A 27958-nucleotide genomic window follows, 5' to 3' on the forward strand; every position below is an offset into this window, starting at 1 on the left:
CAACTATCGGAACAATGATCGTCGAATCAACATCCCACATGGCGGTTATCTCGTGAGCCAAGTCTAGGTACTTACTGGACTTGTCCTTCTCGGCTTTCACGAGATTCTCATCATGGGGGATGGTGATGTCAACGAGCACGGCCCGGCGTTGCGCTCGATCTATTATCACAATGTCAGGCTTATTGGCTACAATAGTCCTGTCAGTGATGATAGATCGATCCCAATAGAGCGTGGCACGACCATTCTCGAGAACTGGCGCATTATTATTATTATTATTTATGGTTGATATTTTATATATCTCCTTTTTCAAGGGTTGTTTGTTTATTATGCGGGCCATGGCCAAGCATAATAAAATTAATAATTACAGGGTATCATTTATGGTCGACGAGGTTAAAAACTTCCTAGTTAACCGGCATGTATTTAAGATTGTGGCTTTTTGTATTGTGTATATGAAGTAAGAGGATTATTATTATCATTTTTGAAGACCTATCCATAGATACCCCACACGTATGGGTTTGATGAAAAAAAAAATTTTGAGTTTCAGTTCGAAGTATGGGGAACCCCAAAAATTTATTGTTTTTTTTCTATTTTTGTGTGAAAATCTTAATGCGGTTCACAGAATACATCTACTTACCAAGTTTCAACAGTATAGTTCTTATAGTTTCGGAGAAAAGTGGCTGTGACATACGGACGGACAGACGGACAGACGGACAGACGGACAGACGGACAGACGGACAGACGGACAGACGGACAGACAGACAGACATGACGAATCTATAAGGGTTCCGTTTTTTGCCATTTGGCTACGGAACCCTAAAAAGGGTATACATTTATTTAGGTATCGGTAATTTTGTTATGTTATGCCGTGTCATATATGTTACACGGGTTATGTAATTACGCTCGTACGTTATTGTCTCCGCTGAGCATGGAACAATTAGGTTTCGCAAAAATACGAGTGTTTTGTTAGGTTTGCTTGTCCCCAATTTTGCTAGCGAATAATAGAAATAAAAATAATTTTAGTAATATATTTATGATTCGTGGGTTCCGTATTTTACACTAAGGAATGTTTTTCACGTATTGTTGCAATAATATATGTAATATATGTTCTACTAACGCATCCCACCGGTCATCTCATCTTGCAGTGGATTAAAATTGTATACTTTGCGTGAAACGAAACGCATCTAAGCTAAGAATGACTGCCAAATGAAGGTAGACTGTTAAAACGATATTGACAATCAGTAGTATTCCATATTGATGCTATTAAAATATAATCTTTACGTGTTTTTCAAACAAATAAGTTATTTACGTGCTTTGTAAGATATTTTACCTTGAATTTGAATAAAATTACGCGTTTTAATGAATATTGGTCAGTGATGGTGCCCCGGATTCAAAATGAAATGTCCTCCTGAGGTAAGATCAACTTCTTACTATTTATACCTAGTCTTATTTAGCTCATATCTCTTTCTTAGCTTATATGTCATAGCTATTTCAAGTTTAACATGATAATTTACATTATAAATACTCGTACACGTATTTTTTAAAACGTCAGTTACTCCGTGAAGAAGGCATGTGAAATATCAGGAACTCGCCAAAACTTGTTAAGTTGTTTAACCATCAAATAATCTATTAAAACATACGTCAAAATAACGTTCGATTATGATACGAAATAGTAAGTATTTCACGTTTATTATGTGTTAAATTTCCAATTTCGGCTAAGCGAGAACATCAAAATTTCAATTTAGGGCTTTAATTGTGAAACTTTGTAATTATTAAACATTTTATAATCAAAAGTTAGTCGACAAATTATTAGAAACTACAAAATTATGAAAGTTTGAACGTTAATGTCCCGGTGATTGACACTAGCCGAATAATAGTTGTTCATTGTACATACTTTATCAAAATTATTTTTATTATAGGTACTTTACTTATGGTATTGGAGAAAATGATAATTTTTTAGGGTTCCGTACCAAAACAACCGGTCTCTTGGGAATACAACTCGCGGCCCAAGGGTTCCGTAGGTACTTTGCTGACTTTGCTCATTTTTAACAATGTTTTTAGGGTTCCGTAGCCAAATGGCAAAAAACGGAACCCTTATGGATTCGTCATGTCTGTCTGTCTGTCCGTCTGTCTGTCCGTCCGTATGTCACAGCCACTTTTCTCCGAAACTATAAGAACTATACTGTTGAAACTTGGTAAGTAGATGTATTCTGTGAACCGCATTAAGATTTTCACACAAAAATAGAAAAAAAACAATAAATTTTTGGGGTTCCCCATACTTCGAACTGAAACTCAAAATTTTTTTTTTCATCAAACCCATACGTGTGGGGCATCTATAGATAGGTCTTCAAAAATGATATTGAGGTTTCTGATATCATTTTTTTCTAAACTGAATAGTTTGCGCGAGAGACACTTCCAAAGTGGTAAAATGTGTGTCCCCCCCCCCCCTGTAACTTCTAAAATAAGAGAATGATAAAACTAAAAAAAATATATGATGTACATTACCATGTAAACTTCCACCGAAAATTGGTTTGAACGAGATCTAGTAAGTAGTTTTTTTTTAATACGTCATAAATCGCCTAAATACGGAACCCTTCATGGGCGAGTCCGACTCGCACTTGGCCGCTTTTTTTTTCTCTTACGACCATGCAACTTGCTTGACCGTAGATTTCTAATAGTTTTTATTGTCTGTATATTTTTACCAAAATTTTAAGCCACTTTTGGAGATAAGGGGCAATGCAAACTTTCATATTTGTAATAAATATTACTTTTTGTTGTATTTCTTGAAGTATTTTCTAATTTTATATTTCGAACAAAGTAATGGCTCATACTGAGCCCGTACCATGAGTCACTGACAGTGTCAAAACTGACATTTACGCTATCGAGAACGTAATTTACTTTCTATACATCTCGTTTGCACTAATATGCGAGTACGAGCGAAATGTATTGAAAGTAAATTACGTTCTCGACGGCGTTTATGTCAGTGACAAACTGATGGTAGCCGTACTGGACTGGTCCACTAACTCATTTAGGTAGGTGAATATTAGCTTCGGTTCTAGTATGCACAAGAATACGGGAATAGTTCAAACACTTGTCAGCGATACATGGATCTTATAGAAAATGTTACCACCTAATTTGTATCACATTACACGCAAATAAATAATGTATATTTCTATATATCGTTTAAAAATTAGCTTCAGCCTTGGCCACCGAAGGGCTTAGTCACTTTCTTTTATCATGACATCTAGTTAACCGACTTCCAAATCTAAAAGGAGGAGGTTATCAATTCGGTTGTATGTTTTTTTTTTAGTTCACATTTTCAAATTCCGAATGCGCTATACCTACATACTAAGAGCAACACTCTTAACCTAACCATTGTTGGACCTTATTCTCTTCGCAACAAGGTTTAAGATTTGTCAGTGAATAGTGTGACTAAAAGCCTCGGTCGTGAGTAACGGCCCGCTGACGCGATTATGACGTCAGGGGAGAGCGAAAACGTGTCGCCCCGACATTACCGGACTCCGGTACCGCACCGCAAAGGCGATTAGGGACGCTAGTTCATTCTGTGCCTTCTACGGGCTTAGAACAGAACGAGACAGCTTTCTACTCATTACTACATACTGGATGAAATAAATAACACTCCAGTACCTACCGTGGTACCCGCAACGCGAAATCGTTTTTCCATACATACGCCAGATGAGAGTAATCAGATAATTTTGATTTTTATGAGTAATCAAATATTTTTAAGCGACCCGATCCGATATTTATGCGGATACAGACTAACGATATTTTTGCCGGCCACAAGGCATCACATATTTTTACCGAGGTAGTGTCGTCATATACTTATGTCTCCAATGGACCATCAGATATTTTTGCACGGCTGCCCAGTCATATATTTATGCTGGTGACTGTACCTTACGGGGGTAGAACAAAACGAGACAGTTTTCTTTTAATAGATATTACCTAATGGTTGAAATAATGAAAAACTTACCGCTCCGAATGTAATGTAAGAAACGGATATTCGAGATATTTCTTTCGCGATTTCACTTTGACTTTGGATTCAACTCGCAGACTATGAGCTGAGGGTTGAAAAACACCCTGTATAACATTAATATACAACGTGTGGCGTAAATCAAGTCTATCGCGAATTCGCACATTCGCGTAAAACCGCTGATGTTCCGAAAGATCCATATTTATCGTTATCCATAAACCCGTTACGGCTGCGCAGATTTGGATGAATTACATCCGCCGTGAAAAGTGGGCCGGATTTACATAATGGTTGTTACGGGATGTTATAAATATTATAGTAGCAATCTATCTAGACACCGCATGTGCGGAAGTTTGTAAATGATGTTAGGAATGTGAGCAGCAGGGGTATTCCACAAAAAGGTCTACATTTCCGGGGCGTAATGCGTATGCCAGCTACCTTAATAACTTGCAGAAATCTGTATTCATACCGTTGATTTTAAGCTAAATTTTACTATCATATTGGCATCATGCGGATCATCATCATCATCATCATCATCATGCGGATTATTGGAATGCCCCGGCAGAAATAGCTTAACGAATCGGGTTCAAATACAATTTTATTAAAATGAACACTTAATTTCAGGGCTCACGATAACTCGTGATAGTTTTGCATTTGCGTAGTCTATTCACCTATGTCAACGAAAATACGGTAGGGTTCTCAAAATATGGTGTGCACAATAGTGCACACGGGAAATTCAAGAAATCGCAGATAAGGAAGTGCATGGAAATCTCCGGAGGCTGTGGAACGATGGATGTGGGATGGATCAGAGGGCCTACCGCTAAAAACGAAATTCGCAAATCGCGGGGATCTTTCTCTTTTACTCCAAGGAAGGCGTAATTAGTGACAGAGAAAGATGCCCGCAATTTACGAACTTCGATTTCGGCGGTTATAGCCCTGATCTCGTACATTACGGTATTTGCTTATTTATGATGCTGCAGGAAACAGTAGCGGAAGTATTTATCTAAGCTAAATGCACTTAATTTTAGATCAAGCCCTGCTTATTTTTAGGGTTCCGTACCCAAAGGGTAAAAACGGGACCCTATTACTAAGACTCCGCTGTCCGTCCGTCCGTACGTCCGTCCATCCGTCTGTCACCAGGCTGTATCTCACGAACCGTAATAGCTAGACAGTTTAAATTTTCACAGATGATGCATTTCTGTTGCCGCTATAACAACAAATACTAAAAACAGAATAAAATAAAGATTTCAGTGGGGCTCCCATACAACAAACGTGATTTTTGACCGAAGTAAAGCAACGTCGGGCGGGGTCAGTACTTGGATGGGTGACCGTTTTTTGCTTGTTTTGCTCTATTTTTTGTTCATGGTGCGGAACCCTCCGTGCGCGAGTCCGACTCGCACTTGGCCGGTTTTTTATACCTATGCGAAGGAACGACCAGCTTCAACAGATTGACCTAGCCCCAAACTAAGCAAAACTTGCACTACGCAATAAACATTGAGGATAAAAAAATTGCCCTTACCGAGATTTGAATCCAGGACTTTCAGCTTCAGGGTCACTACTCACTACTGTCTAATAAGATGGGAGGCCGTAAATTAATCATTGGTTTACGAATAACCTTCCCCTTAGCCTTTTTTACTGAATAATAATATTGATCTAGATTTTTTCAGGACGTTAAATAAGAAAATCGTAAATCAATAATTTCCCACATATCATAATTATGTACCTAGACCCTACACTGTATGTTTAAAGGTCCTTGATATAATGCCCAATATTTACTAAAGGTCGGCGACAATAAGGAATATTTTCAGTATAAGTATGTACTCAATAAAAAGTTATCAGTAATTAATAAAATAAATAAACCGTACACAATGGAAATTCTCACATGTGGCGTAAATAATGAACGCTCCACGATTCAGGTCACAGATCACTTAGTCATAGATAGTGCTAAGGCAGCTTAGTGCTAAGGCAGCTACTGTCCGAATTCAGATCTAAATGGGTGCTTACACATAGGACAAATTGATGCTCAAGATTTGATTTTAAAGTTACTTTGTTGGTTTGTTCGGGTCTCGTGTACTGTCTGGATTTTGCATTTACATTTTTGTCTCTGTATTCTAAACATAAATATCACTAAAAATTATCTTAAGAAATAGCAGAGCCGTAACAAAAGCATGTATACTAATAGTTATTATTTTAAAATAGTGAGTTTTGGTGACGAAATGCATGTTTACTAAATCATAAAACTTGTTCATGATGTAGAAGGGTAACATTATTACCCAACATTTTATAGGGCACTTAAAATTTTGTTTACTTACACTGAAGGTGAGCTGAGCGCTAGTTTTGGGGATTCAAAATGCCGTATGTATCAGAGCTAATCTGTCACTCGCACCATTGTGGTGAATATTATGAATAAAAAGTAAACATTTTACCGCAAGCCACGCAGATATCGCCATGATCCGGGAATTTATGTTGTTATGAAATAGAAATCTACTGAACCAGAGAATTATTAATAGGAGTTTTTATATAAATGTGAAAATAATTCTGTCGCATACCTTTTCACAGCCTTATTGTTAGGTTTTGGTGAAATTGGGAATAATGTTGATAACGTTACATTTTAGGGTTGGATACTTATCCTATTTTTTAGGGGCATTCGGCAAAAAGGTTTTCTTTGTCGGGGGCGTGACGCGTATGGCAGTTACCTTAATTACTTTCAAGAATAAGTATACCGATGATTTAAATCCATCACGAAAAACTATTGTGTGCAACAATACATAATTAAGTCTTAATATTCTTGAGCCTCTCTTTACAAAACTTTTAACTTTGTTTCTTTTTGTAACTTCGGCCCTTAAATTTTAATAACCCTTATTAGGTAAGTACCTGTTGCACAAAATACCATGATTTCAACTTGGTTTTGTAAATTAGAGTCTGTGCGGAAAGAGAAGAGTCGTGGATTGTATTGGGCCCCATACATTCCACGACTCTTCTCTTTCCGCACAGACTCTACGACTGTTGCGGGAAAGTAGAAAAAATTACTCATACCTTACGAAAACCCGCGGGCACATTTATTAAATACATATATACTCGTAGAAAAGGAAATACTAAACATTTAGACCTTGGTGAAGTAGGTAATAAACTATGTTAAAAATACAGTGTGTAAGTCCAATACGGGCAATAAATTAAATCAGATATAGAATTTACCCGTCTAATCATGAATTAAGAAGTTTTTTAAGTTACACTTAATTATGACCCCGTAATTATTTTTTTTTCACATGTACCGAGCAGCAATGTACTGCAAACATTAAGAAACATAATATGGCATGACATTACGAGATAAGAGCTTTTTATTGTAACTGCCAACAAGCGTTGACAGTTACTTTAAAAAGCTCGTATTCCGTAACTTGTGTGGTGTATTACATTGCGGGCCGAATTATTTTGTATGGTTAAAATTTTCATTGCATTTCTAAGTCAAATCTATCTCAATATACTTTTTAGGTCCTATGCTAACAACAGTTTAAATATTCGCCCATATTGGATTTACACACTGTATAACTGTTAATTAGGAAAGCCCAAACTGTTTGTTCTAGTAATTGGCCAGGATTGATGGCGTCTACACACGATCGTTAAAGGTCACCTAGATACCATCTAACAAGCGTTAAAAATGTTGGCTATCGGACCTCCATCTACGAACACAATGAGTACATGCATAACTCAAGCAGTAACATGACTGATTTCTATCGTGTGCCCAAACGGAATCTTGGCCGGAGGAAAGAGTACAGAAGAAAATTCAATTATTTCGTAAATGTGTGTGTGGTGGTGTGCCGAGGCCAAAGCCTTTATTAAGTAGGTATATAGGGCGAAGTTTTAAGGGATAGGGGCTGCGACCCTCGCTCTGATTCTTTGCTTGTTCAACAGATATCACTGGCCATTGAGCGAGGTAATGCCGCCAGTATTTTTGGCACATTTGGTCCGGGGTATAATCAGAGTGGGGGGTAATATTTTATTTGTTAAGTTATTTAGTTTTACTCATTCTTAGGTTTATTTTAGTCTATAATTTGTATGTTTACTCAATATGTTAATAAAGTTCTAAATAAATATTTAAATTATTTCGTATGTAACTTTACGTTTGTACGCACGTATTATTATTTATTGACAAAGGCTTATGGACGTTGACTTTTATTACGAGTATTATGACTAAAATAATATGGAGTTGACTTACTGCTCAACACATTCTGTGCCGGTAATGAAATGACGCGCCTGAGTTATAGCAGCCACGCGTGCTTAACCCAGCCGGTTACAAGGTCAGTTGCATGCTAACTAGCTGTCAGCGCCATCTGTCTTGCAGATAACCTGGTAAGGCTGCCTTTCCATTAGAGATGTGCGAGGACGCGTAGCGAAGGACGTGTTTATAAGAAACAATATTATATTATACACAACAGCTGCGCTGAGCGAGGTTAGGTAAATTAAGTGATTCAATTGGTTCTTAACAAACACACTCGACATGCCTCCTCGCAATATCTCTGGTGGAAACCTCGCAATAAGATTCTGTAAAGAAACAATATCTTTTGTTTATCAGATCAGGGCTTAGGCCCAAAAAATCACCTCATAAAATTCGTACTATCCCAACAAACGGTATTAACAGCAACACTCTTAAGTCTTAACTGACCATCGATGGACCTTATGTATTTGCAATAAGGTGTCAGTTTGAACAGTGAATGGCATCATGTCGTCACGTCATCCGTCACCGTCCCGCGCCGTGCCGTGTGCCGAAGGCGATTACGGCCTCTCGCAAATAGGTCAACAACTCAATTACTATCCTGAATTGTGGAGCAGACTAGAACAAAGTAGCCACTGGTCATTCCCGATTTCCGATTAAGCTGAAATTTGGTATAAAGTCAATGTGGCTAATTCCGTCATAGGGACTATTCCGACCATTAGCGTTTTTCTGGAACAACGAACAAAATTGATAAATTCATAAACAAGCAGCGATTGCTTTTAGTTTCAGCAATCAAAAGCAAATGGTTTTTTTTCCTATACGATTGAAAACCAAAGAAATATACGCTCGTGGACGGAATGGTCCCTATGACGGAATTGGCCACATTGACCTTACATATTATCATAAAGCATATTTCTTTTTCTGTCCAGCGGTGATGAAAACAAAATAAATGTGTTTAATATCTTGTCTTGTCGCTGGCAATACAAATAAATGAATGAAAGTACGCTACTAAATATAATGCCAATTTTTACACACTTATACAGTATTCTCATATTAGTTCTACTAGTTAATATGAATTTACTATTTTTAGCATGATCTTTCTTTTACCTAACTCACTGTTCTACAAATTTCAGAGACATATTACGGTAAACGAAAATTAAAAAAGCTAATAGACTAAATTACTAAATTAGTGGATCCAATTGTTTGTATACTAAGTCAACCATACGAGTAATCCGTGTACCTTTCATCGTAGTCTGCTATTAATTTCGGCTAATTATATCCCGATGATTAAGATAAGATAAAAGATAGTTAATCAAGTAGGCATAATTACAATGCGCTTATGGAAGTCAAATAAAGTTACACCGGCTTCAACCCTACACCTCTGCCCTGAGAAGATTTAATTAAATCCCCCCTCAATTGGAGGAAACAAGGTTTACACTATGATATTGACAGATGTTACACGACGTGCCTATAATTACCAGAGGTACGTTTCAAGCGATTGTGTAGTCATCAGTAGTAGGTAATAGTTACTAAGCAGGCGAGCTGCTCGAACTGATCTGCGCTCACTCTTGTTCTGACAATAGTGACGTTATTGGTTGAAGAAATGTCACTTTTGACACTGACAGATCAGTATCATATCGGAAACAGATCGAATAACTAAAACTCGAATTGACCCGTTAGACATTCACCTGCTTCGCGAGGTATTTCTGATCCAATGTATATAATAAATATTAGGTACCTAATATCAGCGTTTGTCTACCTACAGAGCACTCGCTGTTTTTATCTACGTATCAATGGAATGCGAAGTGGGCTCAGGCGGTTGTCCATTACGTCTCTCTTGGGCGTGAGCGATTAAGCCCACAAGCCCACTGCCCACTCTGTCTACTTGACCCACTGCCCACTTAGCCCAATGCGAAGGATGAAGGACAATTAGAACTTTATCCTCTAAGACGATATACCTTCGAGTATTTTAATTGTCCTTTAAGTCGTAATTGAAGAGTTACCTACACGTAAAAAAATAGTTTCGATTATTCAGGTTAACGTCAAATTCAATTCCAGAAAAAGTTATGCAAATTACGTTTTCAGTCAGAATTTTTAACAAAAGTGTCTATACGTCTAGAGATAAAAAAATAACACTAATTACTTACTTGGAGATAAATTATTACTCAAAGAGAACTATTGAAGTATAATAAGTATTATGATACTTAATGTCAATAAAAGGAACATAATGAATAATGGTGACTCGCGTTACTCTTGTCCTGTAATGACGCAACTGCCAAGCTTTGTCCAAATACCCTAAGTATGTTCTAGGTGACCTGTATAGTCTGCCAACTCGTATTCTGCTGCGCCGACTGCCGCCGCCGACACGAGCGAACCGCCCACAACCTCCTCTTCGACTGTCCCATCTGCCGCGACAACCCCTTCCTCTGCCAACCGGACCTACTTTGCCCGGCTTTCCTCATCCACTTACAGGAGCATCTACCGCTGCATTGCACTAAGTGCGAGAAGGTGTTTACAACCATGGATGAGTTGGCTGACATAGACAAATGCACAAGCCTATCAGAATTGGTGGACCACAGGTAATTTATATACCTAAATAAGTATCTACTTCAGATTCAGGTTTAAAAACTTTTACGTTTTTGCATTGGTTTTGATATGATCTTGACGATGGTCTTGGTTGATTGGCGCTCTCACGCAAGACTTTACTTTCGCTTCATTTGGCATGCACCAATCAGCGTAAGTGATCTTCAAGGTCGTAACAAAATAAGATTAAAAGTCATCTTTTCTAGTTTCTACTAGGAGATATTAACAATTATAAAATTTAAACTATATTAATTTATTTAATAGAATAACACATTGGCGGCAAAAAAACATAAGGCCCGCTTGATGGTAAGCGATAACCGTAATCTGCAGACGCCTACAACTCCTCCAGGACATGCGTCGCCCACTCTAACATAACCAACATTTTATTTACCTATTTATTTTGTAACTGAAATAAATTTTTTAAATTAATTTTTAGTAAATCGAGTTTGAAGGTAGCAGACGAGCGCTTTGATTCGCTATATGAGAAGATAATTGAAGATAAGAGTGGGGAAGAAGTGGAGAAGAGTAATAAGACAGCTGTTATCACTCCTATAGTCAGGAGGAAGTATTTAGTTGATTATGAACCCAGTGATACGGAGCCGGAAGATGGAGACGCGAGTCCGAAGGTAAATACTGAATGCACTATGTTTTAGTATTATTTAGTCATTTCTGGAATATAATTATGATATGTGCCTAGCTTATGTGGGAGTAGTGGATTTTTATGACAACTTTGTAGATTTGTGCTGCCTTGAAAAGGGTTAACAGCGTGCAGTACATCCACAAATCTAAATCGCATCTCGAAAATCAAGACTTTAGTTAGTAAATACCTATGTCTCAATACAATTTATATTTGAATATTGGAAGGTATCGTTCACCGGCACGGCGGCGCCCAAGACGCCTCGCCTGAAGCGCAGCGCCACTCCCCACGTGAAGAAACTACTGTTAGCGCGGCAGCAGGCGATAGACGAGGAGGGCCGCGGGTCCCCGGACCTTGACACTGGGACTGGTGAGTGTTACACTCTACCTACATAAACGCAGCGCGGCTCCCCACGTGAAGAAACTACTGTTAGCGCGGCAGCAGGCGATAGACGAGGAGGGCCACGGGTCCCCGGACCTTGACACTGGGACTGGTGAGTGTTACACTCTACATAAATAAAATTAAAACTAATAACATTTTATTAAAACTAATTTGAATCAGTAGAAACCTTTCGCTTTAAGTAGGTATTAATGTTTCAGTAAAATAATACTGATTTTTTAAACATATTGCATTTGAGCATGTCCAATGTGGTTAACCATTCCTTATGTATTTTCTCTCCTGTAACGGCTGTAACACTATAAACAACAGCCATAAAATAATAACCATTGAAAAATTTGTTGGCGATTTTGGGATTTTTTCGCGAGAATAGGTACCGTAACAATTGAATGAGTTTATCAATGGCTGTTATGGCAGTTATTTGTAATGGGACAGCATTGACACATCATCAACTGCGTTTCTATGAGCCAAATTATTACCCTGATCTGATTTCAGTCGAAGCAGAGATGACAACACCGAATTCCCGTCCACAATCCCTCGCTGCCGCTGCATTAGCGGTGACCACGAGCACCCCCACTCACGCCGTACCGGGAGGATGGGCCATGTTCTCCACACAGACTGATTCGCCGCTATCAGAGATCGAGCAGGCTGACAGCCCTCAGCCTGATAACAGGGTAAGATGTTCGTGACACCAACTTTTCCGTCACAATCCGTGATCTTCATCACTTGATGAGCGCTGTTCTCCACACAAATAGAACATGGAGACTGTGCGTCTTTAAAATGTTCTCTTATTGCAACAAGTTTAGTTTTGTCGCACACCATAACTTTATCGTAACGAGAACTTAGTCCCATAAAAATAATTCTTTTATAATGAATCCGCAACGCGCTTCTTGCATTTCACTGGTGTGAAGGCAGAGATAAATAACATCTCAGATTGCACTGCCGCTTTTACCTCCGGCTCGCTGCAAATGCTAGTGTTTTACAATCGAGGTAATTTACAGTGACAACCTAATTTGCACATTAGTTTGTATAACAAAGCGTTTCGCGCCTTCACTGCTGCATAAGACAAGTCACACTTGGTAACTGTATAAAGGTTACATTCCGGTTGAGAAGGCATTGCTGTGCTGCATTGCAGGATGTTGCATGCAGCAGGAAACGGGATTTATGTCATTGAGTAGGTTACATTCGGATGGCAACTGCATCAAGTTTTACTGTTGCAGTGTTGACACGGCTAATGTGAAAGAAAAATGACAGTGACAGCATTGCGTCAATGTTTTGATAGCAACGATATGTGTGCCGCTCATGAACCTTTAATTTCCTTGATAACTTTGATAAGTTAAGATGCCCTTGTTGCCGCATTGCTGCCACGATTGGAACGTTCAAATAATCCGTCAATCAATATAAGGGAACATTGACATGGAACGTTTCCCGCAGCATTCAATAACCTACAATCCTGTACAGAGGGCCTACCCAAGATGACAATCATTAATAGATAACTATCTACCAACGATCTAGATATCTATCAACGATTGTCATCTATCAACGGTTGTCCGATCTAAACTAATAGTCAGTGTCGTCGTCATATGACATCTCGATACATCTTTTCTATTCGTTTAGCGTATGTCAGTGTACGATTGTCATCCTGCTAGCCAGCACAGCCGCCAGCAATGCTTTCGCCTTTGGAACGTTGCCTTATGTAAAGTCACGCTTGTAGCTTGTATAAGACAAGTCACGGTTCGAAGCGTTCCTTCGCGTTCGTGCCCCGACTGCATGCAATTTGCGAATTAGAACTCAACGACCTGTTAAATTAGGGAGGCTTTCGCTTATCAAGTGTTTTCATAATTGTGTTAGCTGAAAAGCTGGCTTAAGATTCGATAACCATTCAAAACAATTTAAAAGAGAATAGCAATAGTAAAGTAGCTACATTAGAAAATATATTTTTCACCTGAGCAGTGAGAACATACCTATTAGACAACTTGAAAAATTTAATCCTTCTTCATCACTTAATACGGCACTCATATTTTCTTAAGATATACAAACAATTAAGTTTAATTACCGCAATGGAACACAAAAACAAAACGTAATAATCAATTTCAGTAAAATAATATGGAAATAACAAACATCAACTGACACTTCAATCGACAACTTTTTTTTGTAAAAAAAAATCTTTGTAAGATACGGTCCGAATTGCGGATACGTCACGGATTTGTCAATTATGGTAGAAATTATTAAAAGTAAAATAACTAATTTTGCGTGATGATCTGTGTATTTTTTGAGTTCATTATTTTAATTGTACAATAAAATAACTAAAATATAGTATTTTATCAGTTTTTATCAAATCTAAAACTTTATTTTTATTAATTAATTATAAAGAATTCATACTCGTACCTACGTGGTTTGGAACGATACGGTCTGAAATTTTTCGGGGGTCTATTATAAACCGTGAATATACCGTTGAATGTCGTTTTAATTTTTTTTTGTGTTTCTTTTTGCTAACAGTGTGAAAGGGACAGAGATAATAGAACCCAAGTATTTCGAACTTGTATTAGACCCCGCATGTTGAAATGACATTTGACTATAAAGGTCACTTGAATGTCATTTTGTCTCACTCAGTGAGCAAAATCTCATTTTGCTCACTGTTTTTAAAAATCAAAGTACCCTTGTTCGAGCTGCTGAGGTGAAAAATGTTGTGTACTACACGAGATCAAAGTTATTTACATCTCGTGCGCTTTTGAGTCCCTTACTACGCTCAAGATTCTAAATTAGAATAGAATCTTCCGCTTGCACGGGACTCAAAATAAGCACTCGAAGAAATATCAAACTTTGATCTCTTGTTGTACAAATAACTATATAAATTCAACTTTTTTTGTGAATGTGAAAAGAAAAATATGTAATTTCCTATTAAAAGTCCTTCCCCGTATCACTAAAATGAAACTAGTGATACTTACCTAATAATGATAATAAGCTTAATTTGAAGTTACTGCGGAACACACGAGAGCAACACTCAGATTAATATATATTATTATACCTACTGATAAAATCATTTATAATCTTTCTTTATACTTTTAGTAAGATGCACCAATAACGCAATGACAAATATCACAATCTCCATGATTCCATAAATCTATCCCAGCTTAACGAACAATCGTGAATCAATTTCAAATCAGTAATTCATCCTTTTCGTCAGAAAAGTGGTCAATTGTGTAAAAGTTGTTTCCAATCAGATTGGATTGGAATCGCGTTTCGCGCGCGGACGCTCGACAATAGCCGTGGGATAATGAAACTCATCGCAACGCGATTTGTCTACTTAATTAAATCGAAAGATGCATTGGAGTATTGGAGTAGCTTCGAAAGCGGGTTAATTATGAATAAGTCAAATATCTACAGCACAGGACCGGGACAAGTGGCGTACAAGAAGAGAGGCCTATGCTCAGCAGTGGGCGACCGAAGGCTAAAATGATGATGATGATGAAGTCAAATATCTATAAAACCATAAGCACTTCATACTTTAGCAACACTTACGCTATTGCAACGCTTGCCATCTGCATCTTACTTACTGTCGCTACAGCTGAAAGTGCTTCTAGTTTAGTAGATATTTGCAATTTTCAAACTTACCCCGCTTTCGAAGTTATCCCAATGCACGTGAGGGCTACTAATGATACTTCTTATAAAATCCGAAATATAAAAGAGTTTGTATCATTGTCTAGAGTGATTGGAAAACAGTTTTAAGACGAAGCTGCTTTGTAATACTTATTTTCGATTCGGTTTCTTAATCTCAATTTTTTTGTTTAAGTATTAGTATACAAGCAAATATTTATTTTGGTTTAAGAACAGCTTATATTTGAATCGTTATAGACAGAGGAACCAACAGAGCAGACCGAGCCCGAACCAACTGAGCCAACCGAGGAGAACACCGAACATACGGAGCAGTCTGGCAGCAAGCCTAAGCTGAAGAGCATCATCTCGAGCCGGCGCGTGGGCAGCGCCGAGAGTGCAGAGCAAGATACTAGGACCAAGCGGGTCAAGTTTGCTGACGACACTGTGTTCCAGCCTGAGCCGCGGCTTAAAAGAGGTTAGTACCGACAATAATGCCAGCAGAACCGCCTGAAGAACACAGAACCAACTGAGCAGTCCCACAGCATGCCTAGACTGAGAAGTGTGACTGACAACTACCCAACCCGACAACTCAGAACAGATCTCATCGTCTTGGCACCGAAGGATAAGGAGAGCCGATCGTACCTAATGTGGGATAAGGCAAATAAAAAGAAGACCGATTTCCGCAAAGTAACGCCTGATTCTATTAAATACTTAGGCTATCAACGCTTATGAATCGAATTTTAACGTTATTGTAACAATATAAGGTCTATTATTATTGCAATAATTTGCGGTTCCATCAGCCATCAAAAGCATCTAATTACTTATGATTTCTTTAAATTTCTAAAAACAGTACCTAAATTAATTTTGACATGAAATTAACATTTTTCCAGTGTTCCGCAAACCAAAACGCATGCTCACCCCTGGCCCAACGAAAGCCCGCTTCAACGTCAACCCCCGCTTCCAAGCTCTCATCAACCGCTTCGAACAGAACGCCTTCAGCCCCCACGCCTCCCAAACCCCGAACACCACGGATCGGACCCCTAACACCACTCGAACCCCGGACACCATGGCTCGCACACCGATCAACAACCGCCAGGAAACTGACAACGTGCCGAGGGCCATTGACTTTAAGGACAGTCCTGTTGAGCTCAAGAATAGTTTGGTGGACGATAATAGGGACGCGTCTTTCAAGTCTTGTGTAGCGACGCCTGGTGGGATTGATACAGCTATTACGGCGCTTTCTACTAATATCGCAGGTATACTTTTACAATTTTATTATTTTGTCATTGCAAAGTAAAATTAAACAAGTAAATTTATAAAACATCCCGACGTTTCGAGCTCTTTACAGCGTGGTCAACGGGTGACGATGAAGAACTTATTCACTTCTGTCAAAATTACAATAAGCGAAACTACTTACAACCGGAAATATTTAACAAAAATATATATTAACGCTCATTTTAACTGTTTGGGATGTGCATCGTAATTACAGTAACAACAACAACGTAATTATTAATAACTTCACAACTGTCTTTCTTAGGATCTCTTCAAACCTGCATCTCCAACGTCCTAAAGCACACACAGGAAGAAACTGAGATCCAGTTCAAATTCACCATCACGAAGAAGAAAACCGTGCAGCGAGCGGTGGAAGCAGAAGGGACAGCGAGGGACCAGGAGAAGGAGAACCTTTGGGCCACTGTTGCCAAAGCAGTGAAGAACGCCTTTTGGGGGGAAGGCGGGGAATTTGGTTTGTTACTGTTTGTATTATATCGGTGGTTGGGTAGATGTAGGTCATTGTGATGATTATGAGGGTGCTACGTGCTCAAGAGGAGTGAAAACAAGAAATCAGCAAAAAAAATACTAATGATATACTCATATCATTAGTCTTCAAGACAGTGAAAAATTGCTGTTGGGTTGGTAGATGGTTAGGTTTTGTTAATGCATCTGTGGCTGGGTTGGACTAAGTAACATCGTTCACATTATCGTCTTCGGTTAAACTATGTAATTAAATAAATATAAATGTATCCCGAGGTCTTACCAGCGTTTGTCGTCAACGGGAGGAGAGGACAACAGAAGCATACTTAATTACTTATTGGTACTTAAATCTGTCTGATGCGTGAATTTTTTTTGCACCGGATTTCTTTCTTCCGCCACTCGAGGTTATTTTTTACTACGCCGGAATTGGGTGTTCCGGCACCTCTGAGACTTTTTAAAAATATGGCTGCCACTGGAAGGGTTAAGCGATACGTAAATAAAATACGCGATATGAGGATTTATTTATTACCTCCCGTAGTGTGTTACAAAATTTTACGACTTCTAACCCGCAAATGGAACATTAAGAATACTTTATTGAATGTCATAAAATTATGAAATAAATGATACAACCGTAGTAAATTAATAGGAATACAATACAGTTACGACTTAATTATTGCGGTCGTAGTAGCGTTCATAAAATTTTAACATGCCTAATTTATTAGCGTGTCAAATATAAGTTTTCGGAATGTGGGTTAAATACAGGATCTAAAACACAATTGGTCACTTTTTTTTAGTAAATGATTATGACAGACCTGTCCGCCCTCGGAATACCCAACTGGCGTGAAGTGGCGCAGAATAGGGCAGAGTGGCGGCGCTCTCTTATGTCAGTGTCAGAGGCGAAGATCCTTTTTGGGTAACTGAGCCAGTGATGTATGTATGTATGACATAACTATTACAGCTTGGAACATTAACCGCGTTAGACAATTCAACGTTATTTCTTTACCAACTCGTCCTGCGTTTTCCAGTCTCGTAAACCAGCTTTCTATTTTTCGCTTTTCTGTGTAGAACCTAAAACCCGTCCAAGTTGGATGACGTCGAGCGGCTCGCTAACGAGCATAACGAAACGACGTGATACGCGATTGTATTTGATATGTCGCATGTCGCGTCGAAGCGAGGCTCACCACATGCATCACCACTGGTGTTTTTAGGGTTCCGTACCTCAAAAGGAAAAAACGGAAACCTTATAGGATCACTCGTGCGTCTGTCTGTCTGTCTGTCCAACAATTCCCCCCCTTTATCTTTGAAATTACCGGGTCTAAGTTTATGAAAAAAATACACAAAATAGCTCTTTACCTATTATAGATGACAGGAAAACCTATTAGAAATGTGCAGTCAAGCGTGAGTCGGACTTAATGTACGCAACCCTTGGAACGCGAGTCCGACTCGCACTGGCCGGTTTTATAGTTTACAGCCGATTTTCAATAGAAGTTACGCTCTCATTTTAAAACGGATTCTGAAATACCTAATATGAAAAATCAAGTAACATAATAATATATATCTATGTCTGGTACAGTCCAGTGTAAATTCCTTCTCCTTTTCCTTCATTGGAGTAAAAGAGAAAGATCCTCGCAATTTGCTAATTTCCGTTTTCACGGTAGGCTCAGGTGTCAATGAACGACGGTAATTGCTTACCATCAGGCGTTTCGTCTGCTCGTTTGCCTCCTATATCATAAAAAACAATGACTAATCGAACTGTAATTTTAGTAAGAGTAATAAAAACATATATCATACTAAAATATCATACTTTGGACACATATACAGAAATGACAAATATAATATACTACAACTAATATTGGAAGGAAAAATTGATAGTAAAAGGGGAAGGGGAAGAAGGAGGGTCACCTGGCTTGACAATATTAAAAAATGGACGAACGTGGATAACGCAGCCGTACTGGCAAGAATGGCTAAGAGCAGGAGAGAGATGGCAAAGGTGGTCGCCGACGTCCGTTAGGGCATGACAAATAAAGAAGAAGAATAAAAACATGTTAGGTAAAGCAATTTACACACAAATCGATCAGTTAATACCTATCATTTCCTTCATGTTTAGTATGCCGGGTTCAGTCATTGAGTTATTTTACTATAGAGAAGCCATACCAAACAATGAAATTGTCGCAATCACAACCTGCACCACGCGATCAAAACGTTGTAAGCGCCGTAAAATTCATGGCGCTTACGCGTTTAGGTCTTGAGACTCACGCCCCGCTTCTATGGTATGTTGTCAAAACAACATCAATGTGTTTAGTATGCCGGGTTCAGTTGACGTGACATGCGACCAACAGTGATTGATACACGTGTCACATAGAGGCTCATTACCGTTGTCATTATCGGGTGTTGTTAGAAATGGCGATTAGATATGGTAGTTACACCGGTCATTTAATATACCTAATTAATGTCATCAATCAGAGCTCCGGTTTCTATCAAATTAATGTACAGTAGGCAGTAGAAGTTTCTAAGTGGGCGAGGCGATGATCCTGACACGACTTTATTGTTAAGAGAATAAGAGCGTGTCAAGGTAATTTTGAACACCTCGCCCACTTAGCAACTTCTGCTGCTGGCTGTATGCATGTAAGCCTAGGTATTCAAAAAAGTAATTTACACACAGTAATGAGATGCTAATTTTAAATTATTTCCTCATGTTAACTCGTGGAATTACCTTTGAATGGTAAATATTTAATAGCGTTCATTTGAATTTGATTTGTCATGTTTTACAGTTAGTACCTTATTTCCTTCGCGTTGGTGTGGTGTGGTTTTTTTTTGTGGTGAAAACTTTTGTGTTTCACACGGTAGCAAAGTTTGTTTAATCCTCTTGCCTTGAAAACCTCGCAATGATCAAGATTCCACTTTTGGAGCTACTCCGCACTCGCTACGTTTGTAGTTCAATCTTGGAATCTTTCGCTTGCTCTAGTATCAATATTAGATTAAACAAGAACTTTGCCCCCTTAAGAAAGAAATAACTATTGCATATTTAAACTAAAATGAATACCTGACGCACACATATAACAAATGAGTTGTTGTCTAACTGGTGTCGTCAAAAATATCTCGCCTATTTTCAGATTAATAATCTGTATTATGTAAGTAGTAAACTTGAAACAAGGATCGTGATAACTTATTAAACTAATACCAATTATGGGAAGTGTAACACATAATTATAGTATTGTGTTAGACAATTTAGGTGTAGGTATACCTAAATTGTCTTAAGTAAGCTTGAACGCAAGATACCTATACGTTATTATATTTTTATCTGTTGTTAGAGAAAAACGATATTAATGAATTTATATTCATTCCTCTGATATTTAAATAAAATTCAAAGAAATTACAACTTTTAACTCAAATAATTAAACTCTTCTCTTTTAACTTACTTGTTTTTACGCTTTTTCTTAACCTTTTCAAAACTTTGTAGAAAACAATAAGATTCAATTAGGTATGCTACATAATTTGCCAGTGAAAAACATTAAAAGTTTTGAGTTTTAACACTTCAGATGCTACAGCCTAGCGGAGTCCAACAGGCCAATTCGAACGTAAACTGACATCAGAATGTTATTAGAATTAGAATCATGTTGCTTAGTTGTCGTGTGTCTCGCCCGCGGCAATATATACACGGACATGTTCGAGCGAAATGCATGATAACTAAATGACATAAATTATGATGTTTAAAATGTTTAATTTCCTGTACATAACTGAAAAAGCTACTTGACACTTTCTGCCAGACGATTCCTTCGAAAAGATTTCCCTTTCAAAAATGTTTTTGCCTTTTACTTTAGCCTGTGTCCCCTGTCAGGGACTCAGGGGTCATTAGGGATCGATCATTGGGTGCCATTTAAGGATCCGACTTCTTGTTAATACTTTAGGCCCATACTTTGATTGACCGTTTCTTGCCGAAGTTTCACCTTTAACTCACGTTTTTTAAATTTTGATCACGTTTTTTATGTTACATTTATTATTGGGTGTTTATTATTCTATCCCCGTTTCTCGTTTTTCTTCAATCAATAACGTCACTTTTGACACTGACATATCCGATCCATGTAGTAGTAGTAGTAGTAGTAAACTCTTTATTGTACAAAAAGACATATTAAAAATAACATACAAGTAGTGAGAAGTACATAGGCGAACTTATCCCTATGAGGGATCTCTTCCAGTTAACCTTTGAGTAGATGAGAGTAGAAAGTGAAAAGAGGGTGACGAATGCAGCAAAATGTACAACAAGGTACCAAAAAGATAAAAAGGATATAAATACATACAAAATGTATGCCATGTCCATGTCGTATATTTAGCAATGTTTGACGTATCTTAAAGTTCTAATCAGACCGTCTGGCAAGTACTTATAATTCCAAGTATTCCACTAACTCCGGAAATAATTCACGAATGAATGAAACCGAAGCGCACTACTTTAAACTAAATAGTGGACAATCGCCATCATTTATTTTGTGAATCGTCGAAGTCAGTAAAGTTGCAGTGGAATATATGACTTCGACGTCTATTTAGAGTTTGACTATGTAGTCAGAAGGAGTTTAAAGTGGTCTTTTGTAAGCCTGATGGCCGTAAGGCACTTATCAACCACATACCTACAATCTTAGACAATTAAAATTAAAGTGCTCTTTAAAATATACTTCTGAAAGACGATTAATGTTAACTGCACCCCTAGCATATCATTGGCGCGACAGTATCTCGCGGCGAGATAGACTACCCGTCTATGTTAATAAAAGAGGGACGGATAGTTTATCACGCCGCGAGATACTGTCGCGCCAATCATGTGCTAGCCCGGCTGGTCGGCTGTCGCAATAATCCCCTTCGCATTTTCTTGAATATCCGTCCAAGTCGGTAAAATAGCAGTGGAATAGTTGTTGAAAAGCCAGTCGCTATTCCCGGCTCACTCGAGATTAGTTGCTGAATAGTTGATGCCACTTGTTAGGAGTTACCGACTGTTGTTGTTCTAGACATGTGTTTGGAGTTTCATTGTGCACTCAGAAGAAATTTAAAGCGATTAATCATTTGAAAGACTAAGATACTTATGGACTACATCATAACAGTGTGTCATAATCATATTAATAAGTGTCCTTTAAAATATGATTCGGTAAGACAAGGGGCCCGTTTCTCAAAAGTTTGTAACTTGTAATACAAGTGGAAGTCTCTTTCTAATAAAAACTGTCAAAAAGTAACATCCGCTTGTATTACAAGTTACAAGCTTTTGAGAAACGGGCCCAAGGTCGTTAATATCAGTCCAAGTCCGTAAAATAGCAATGGAATAGTAAAATTGACAAAAAGTGATTTATTGCCGGCTCACTCGTGACTCGAGGAGGTTAGTTGGTAAATAGTTAATTACCTACTTGTTAGGAATTAGCGACTGTTGTTGCTCAATGCTCAACTCTCGTCTTTTATTCTGTTCCGTCAGCCAGGGGACAGTAGTAGGTAGTAGCACAGTTTGTTCGTTAACTCACCACATAAAAACTAGCATTTTATTTGGTGACCCAGGAGACCGTAGCCATGGCAACGATTGGCAAAAAAAATTGATTCACCCTCATATAAAATGCTACAGTAACTAGTGAAACGCATCTGGGTTGCATCTCACCGTCGACTATACCATCGACCATTTCCCTTTGTGTCAGCTCGGCCATGCATATTCAACGTATTCGCTGGCTATTTGAATTTGTTTTACACTTAATTTGGATGGTTATTATAAATTATACATATTCAGTCACTATCTTTGTAAAACCTAAAGTCGAAAATATCGTAAAAATAAAATAATGAATATGTCCGAAACATCCGTTTCCTTACATCAGATTGAATTGTCTACTACCCTTTGTGTTTGATCAGCCAAGCATAATTGCATATTAGCATATTGGTTTGCCAAATTTTACTAAAAATTTGCACAAATAATTTGATACTCATTTACTAAATTAAGAGTGAGAAATATCGTGCTACGAAAAAAAAAAATAGAAACACGAAACGCGTATTACCTTATTGTCGACTGGTCTGTCGACCATTCCCCCTTTATGTCTGGCCAGCCATGCATATTCAGCGTTGAATTCAATTTAAAAATCCCTATTTAACGTGAACGCTTGTCAGTAAATACGAGTAGCTGTAAAAGCAAGCGTCTATGCGCGATAGAGGCGATACGTTGACAGAGGTTTGCCGATAATTTCCGGTAAAATGCAGCGTTATTTATGGCAGTGGAAGGGTTAAAATAATCATTAGGCATTGTGTTTTACGCTCTCACAAATGATTTGAGACTGATTTATTATTATTTGGGACTGTTATTACAAGCAAAAAAATTTAAAAATTAATTCCAAATTAAAAGTCAAAAATATCGTGTAAAAAATGTCGGAAACTTCGCATTTCCCCATTGTGTTTGGCCCGCCATGCATATTTATTCAGCGTCGAATTCAATTTAAAAGTCCCCATTTCCCGTGAACGTTTGTCAATAAACAGCCGTAAAAAGTAAGCGTCGATAGAGGTGATAATGCGTTGGCGGCGCGCCAGGCGGTGAAATGCATGGGCTGGCTTTGTGCCAACGAAGGACTGCCGCAGGGCCCTGGGCACAGCCCTTTCGGTACCTGTAACATTCAAATACTCGTGCAATGACCGAAATAATAGTTTTTTCTGTCGGGTTTCTTTCCTACTGCCATAATAATCGAACAATTAGGAAACTATATTCTAGCAAATTTTATATTAAGTAAAGGCAAAAATGGAAAAGTTAACGCAAATCCCCGAGAATCGAAAACCAAAGTACTTACCTATTCAAATAAACATCTCTCGTTAAAAAAATGTAAAACAGTTACAAGCCTATACACCGTGGGCTCGAGTAACCCGTACAGATTTTAAACGTGTATTCTGATATTCTGAGCCGCATTTAGAGACTAAAATGCACTAGAAAGATTTCTGAATTGGTCTTGTTTTAGAAATAATGACAATTCTTGTGAAAATAGGTAGTGAAAAACGCCTTTTTAGCTGTGACTGACATATACGATCCATAATTATCGTATCTTTAGCAAATTTTTGACGTATCTTAAAGTAAAAATCAGGCCGATAGATGTCTCAAAGTGTCGTTTCAACTTATCTCTGTTTCAACTCACCTCGGCAGGGCTCAGAAACCGGTATTTGCTCCATACAAAAATACCGGTATTATTAGGTTCTTTTTCGTTCTTTGGGTTATTATTTCATATTCAATGGGACAATATAATAATACAAAGTTGTAACTTAATAAAATAATTCAGTCCTGCGTAAAGAGCATAAAATAATTCAAAATATTGGGCTATTTCAGGGATTTTTAAAAGTACCGGTTCCGAGCCCTGCACCTTTCTCCTAAAGATTGCAATTCCATTAGCAAGACGGCGCGAGCCAGATGATAGATGCTCCCTGATGGCCGAGCTGGCTTTATGGTTAAGAGTGCTCTCATGTTTAAGCATGACTGGGTGTGGAATGAAAGCTACGTGCCTACGTGTGCGTTTACACAGATAAGGTACAGTAACCTAAGTAAAAATAAGCTTTATTTTAAAGTAGAAATGTAATATTAAAGAGGAAATGATTTTTAATATTTATTTCATTTTACTAGTAATACCTACCTCTTTTGGTAGGTATTTATTTTTATTCTTAACCCCTGGAGCGCCCCAGTATGGAACTCCTATACTAGTTACTAGCACACGTGTCTTGTTAGGGCGCTCCACGGGTTAAGTTAGGTTGTTTGTAATATGAATAAAAAAGTAAAATACAAAAGCACGTACAAAAACAATACAAAAATGGGTACGCGGTAGGGAGTGCTCCCGGTACTCGTTTTCTATACAAATACAGTACCGGATCCGGGAATTCCCGGTTCTCGTCATACAAACTAAGTACCGGGAGCATAGCGGGGCCTTAGACGGTATACAAAAAGGATGGCCCAAAAATACGCTGGCAGAGATTTTGACAGCGACATTTCGTTGATAAATAATAAAACTGTAGATGTGATATGCGCGTTGTCAATATTAATTTTAAAACCTCTGTATCTTTTTACAGAGCTGTGGTCTGTTGAGTAAACCTCCCAGGCTCCCAATCCGCAATTTTTTTTTCATTTATTAGGTGTAGGTAACACTAACAAATAAAATACGTTTAAATATCCCTATTTTGCGACACGCAAATATTATGTAAGAGTAAGCTTTTCATGAGGTAGACGTCCTGGTAAAGTTATTTTGCATATCAATGGAAAAAGGGTATCCAAATTGAGTTCTATAAACTACAAAATACGTGGATTCGTCCGCATTTTCACAGAGCGAGTACAAATATATCACGGTTTTATTGTACGACAGGTTGAAGAAAATTATATCGTTCGTTATCGTTTTAAAAAGGGATGTAAAACGCAAGAAACTTGCTACGGAAGAAGTGGCCATCCTGCGGGTTTTTACCTTTTATCTCAATTAGGTACCTACTCTGAAAATATATTTCTGTTTAAAATTTTGCTCGTCAGATCCGTCAGCAATATTACTAGCTATATATTTTATACTGCTATGGTATGCTATTGAAATAAATGAAGTCTAGACATAATTTCTTTTTTCTTTTATATCGAGACAACTGTGTAACATTTTATTATTTTGATTAGAGCCTGATGTCGTTTTCAAGTATACACTTGTTTCCATTGTTGATTTTTTCATGGCATTTGCCCTTTATTAAAATGTATACAATTTCAATATAAAACTATTTTGCATTCCTCCGGTACTCCCCCCCCCCCTTCCTCCTCCCCCTCTTAAGAGTGTCAGTAAACCTACTCTACGACTACTATGAGTACTATTTACTATTTCTGATTTTACAAGACGCTGACTAGACTTTTTAAATTTGTGGACATACGATGGCCATTTAATATTAAATCGCATTTCGTGATACCATTCGGTCGTCCATGATTCGCTTTTTAAATTCAAAATCAGATTTTCCAATGGCTTTCTATTATAGTTCAAGCGATTTCAAAAGCTCCTTGATGTCTAATGGCTAATATTTATTATGTTGAATGTCTTTATTGATACGTTTTAAAAGTAACTGAGTGGTCTGAGAGACATTCAAATGTCTACATATGTCTTCGTGGTTTTCGTTGTTAGAAATTGTAATACAAAGTAAAGTAGAGTAGTTTTATATAAAACATGTCTAAAGGGGCCCACAGATAACCAGTTCGGCAGACGATATCAGCCTGTCACTTATTGGGAACTATCACCTTTTGCGTTTAACTGACAGGCTGAAATCGTCCGGTGAACTGGTAATCTGTGGGCCTGGGCCCCTTGACACGCTCTACGTATTTATTTGTATAATAATTTTTAGCAACGAAAACTAATACCAGAGATAGATATACCTCGCGTCAATGTAGAGGTACCTACCTAATGTCAAAGATCCTTTTCTAAAAGACGAATTGGGACGCACAATACGCACATCTCAAAAACTCTCATAAATAATAATGTATCTATACATTTTACCTTAATCCATTGAAATGAGGCGAAAATAGGATATTCTATTTTTGGCTGTTTGACACTTTCGCCTGTGCTTCAGAACTTTTGTTGACATCTTGACTTTCTTTAGCGAGTTCTAATCAGGGAGATGGCAAAATTGAGATTATTTTACCAAGTAAATATCCTTGGTACTTATTTCATTTCCATTCTTTTGTTTTTTTCTACATTGGTCTTCTTAAAGTTTGGTCCGTATGTTTAGAAGCTACACGCAGGTTCCTTTCATTTCACTACATACTAATCGGTATTCCCTAGATACTGAGGAAAACAAAGAACCCTAAAGTAATGAACACAGGCCTCCTCACATGCGCGAGAGGGGTAAGGTTGGGCCTATATTTTCCACCCTGGCCCAATGCGGGTGGGGTACTACATACACCTTCAAATTTCTTCGCAGAAGTTTGCAGGTTTCCTCACGATATTTTCCCCCTTTTGCCAAAAAACTAATAGTAAAAGTTAGTGGTAGCCAACAAAAGGTTATATAGATTTAAGAAACTCATGAAAACAGAGGGAATTATTTTGCGTGTTTATGTACCTACTGTGCAATTGTGCATGCCTACCTACTGCATAGTTTTGTTTTCTTTCATATCCCCATTACCTCGCAGAGAGATCGCATTTCGTAACCTAGTTCATTTACATCACCTGTTTTTATTTGATGCAATAAACGTTATCGCATTGTATTGTGCATACTTACTTGCCGTGTATGCATGATAGCAATAGTGTCATTAGTGAAAACCATACCACCTTAGACTTATACCTTCTCTTTCTTCACAGAGACCCCTCATAAGTCCATCTCATCATGCGGCTCCTCTTCATCGAAGAGGAAACAGCCGGACCGCTCCCGCTCGCCCAGTCCGCTTAGTCACAAGAGAGGAAAATATGAACCGAGGCTACGAGGCCGTCCACCACTTCGTCAGGGCCTGCCGTTGACTGCCAGGCTGGCTAGGCATGATGTCACTAGTCATAGCTTTTGATCTAGCAGTGAACATATTTTTCACCTCATCAGCTCGAACAAGGGTACTTTGCTACTTAAAAACAGTGAGCAAAATCGCATTTTGCTCACTGAGTGAGATAAAACGAGCAAAATCGCATTTTGCTCACTGAGTGAGACAAAACGAGCAAAATGCGATTTTGCTCACTCAGTGAGCAAAATTCGATTTTGCTCACTGTTTTTAAGTAGCAAAGTACCCTTGTTCGAGATGCTGAGGTGAAAATTTAATTGTTGGTATATCTTAAGAAAACATGAGTGAATAGAGGTAAGTGATGAAGAAGGAATACATTTTT

At 38.1% G+C, this 27958-nt stretch overlaps 2 protein-coding genes across 2 annotated transcripts in view; both read left to right on the forward strand.

The window, feature by feature from the left end:
- Positions 1-27958, forward strand: part of LOC134653375 (dopamine D2-like receptor) — a 266783-nt gene that overhangs the window by 203637 nt on the left and 35188 nt on the right. The gene's annotated exons all lie outside the window — the stretch shown is intronic.
- LOC134653334 (uncharacterized) lies at positions 1226-27662 on the forward strand. The gene is made up of 9 exons (XM_063508667.1): positions 1226-1409; positions 10505-10773; positions 11214-11403; positions 11642-11783; positions 12306-12484; positions 15666-15882; positions 16298-16663; positions 16945-17151; positions 27449-27662. Exons 1-9 carry the CDS (start codon positions 1392-1394, stop codon positions 27646-27648), a joined length of 1788 nt encoding a protein of 595 aa, XP_063364737.1. The 5' UTR covers positions 1226-1391; the 3' UTR covers positions 27649-27662.

Source organism: Cydia amplana, chromosome 13 (genome assembly GCF_948474715.1).
Source record: "Cydia amplana chromosome 13, ilCydAmpl1.1, whole genome shotgun sequence".
Lineage (NCBI taxonomy): Eukaryota > Metazoa > Arthropoda > Insecta > Lepidoptera > Tortricidae > Cydia > Cydia amplana.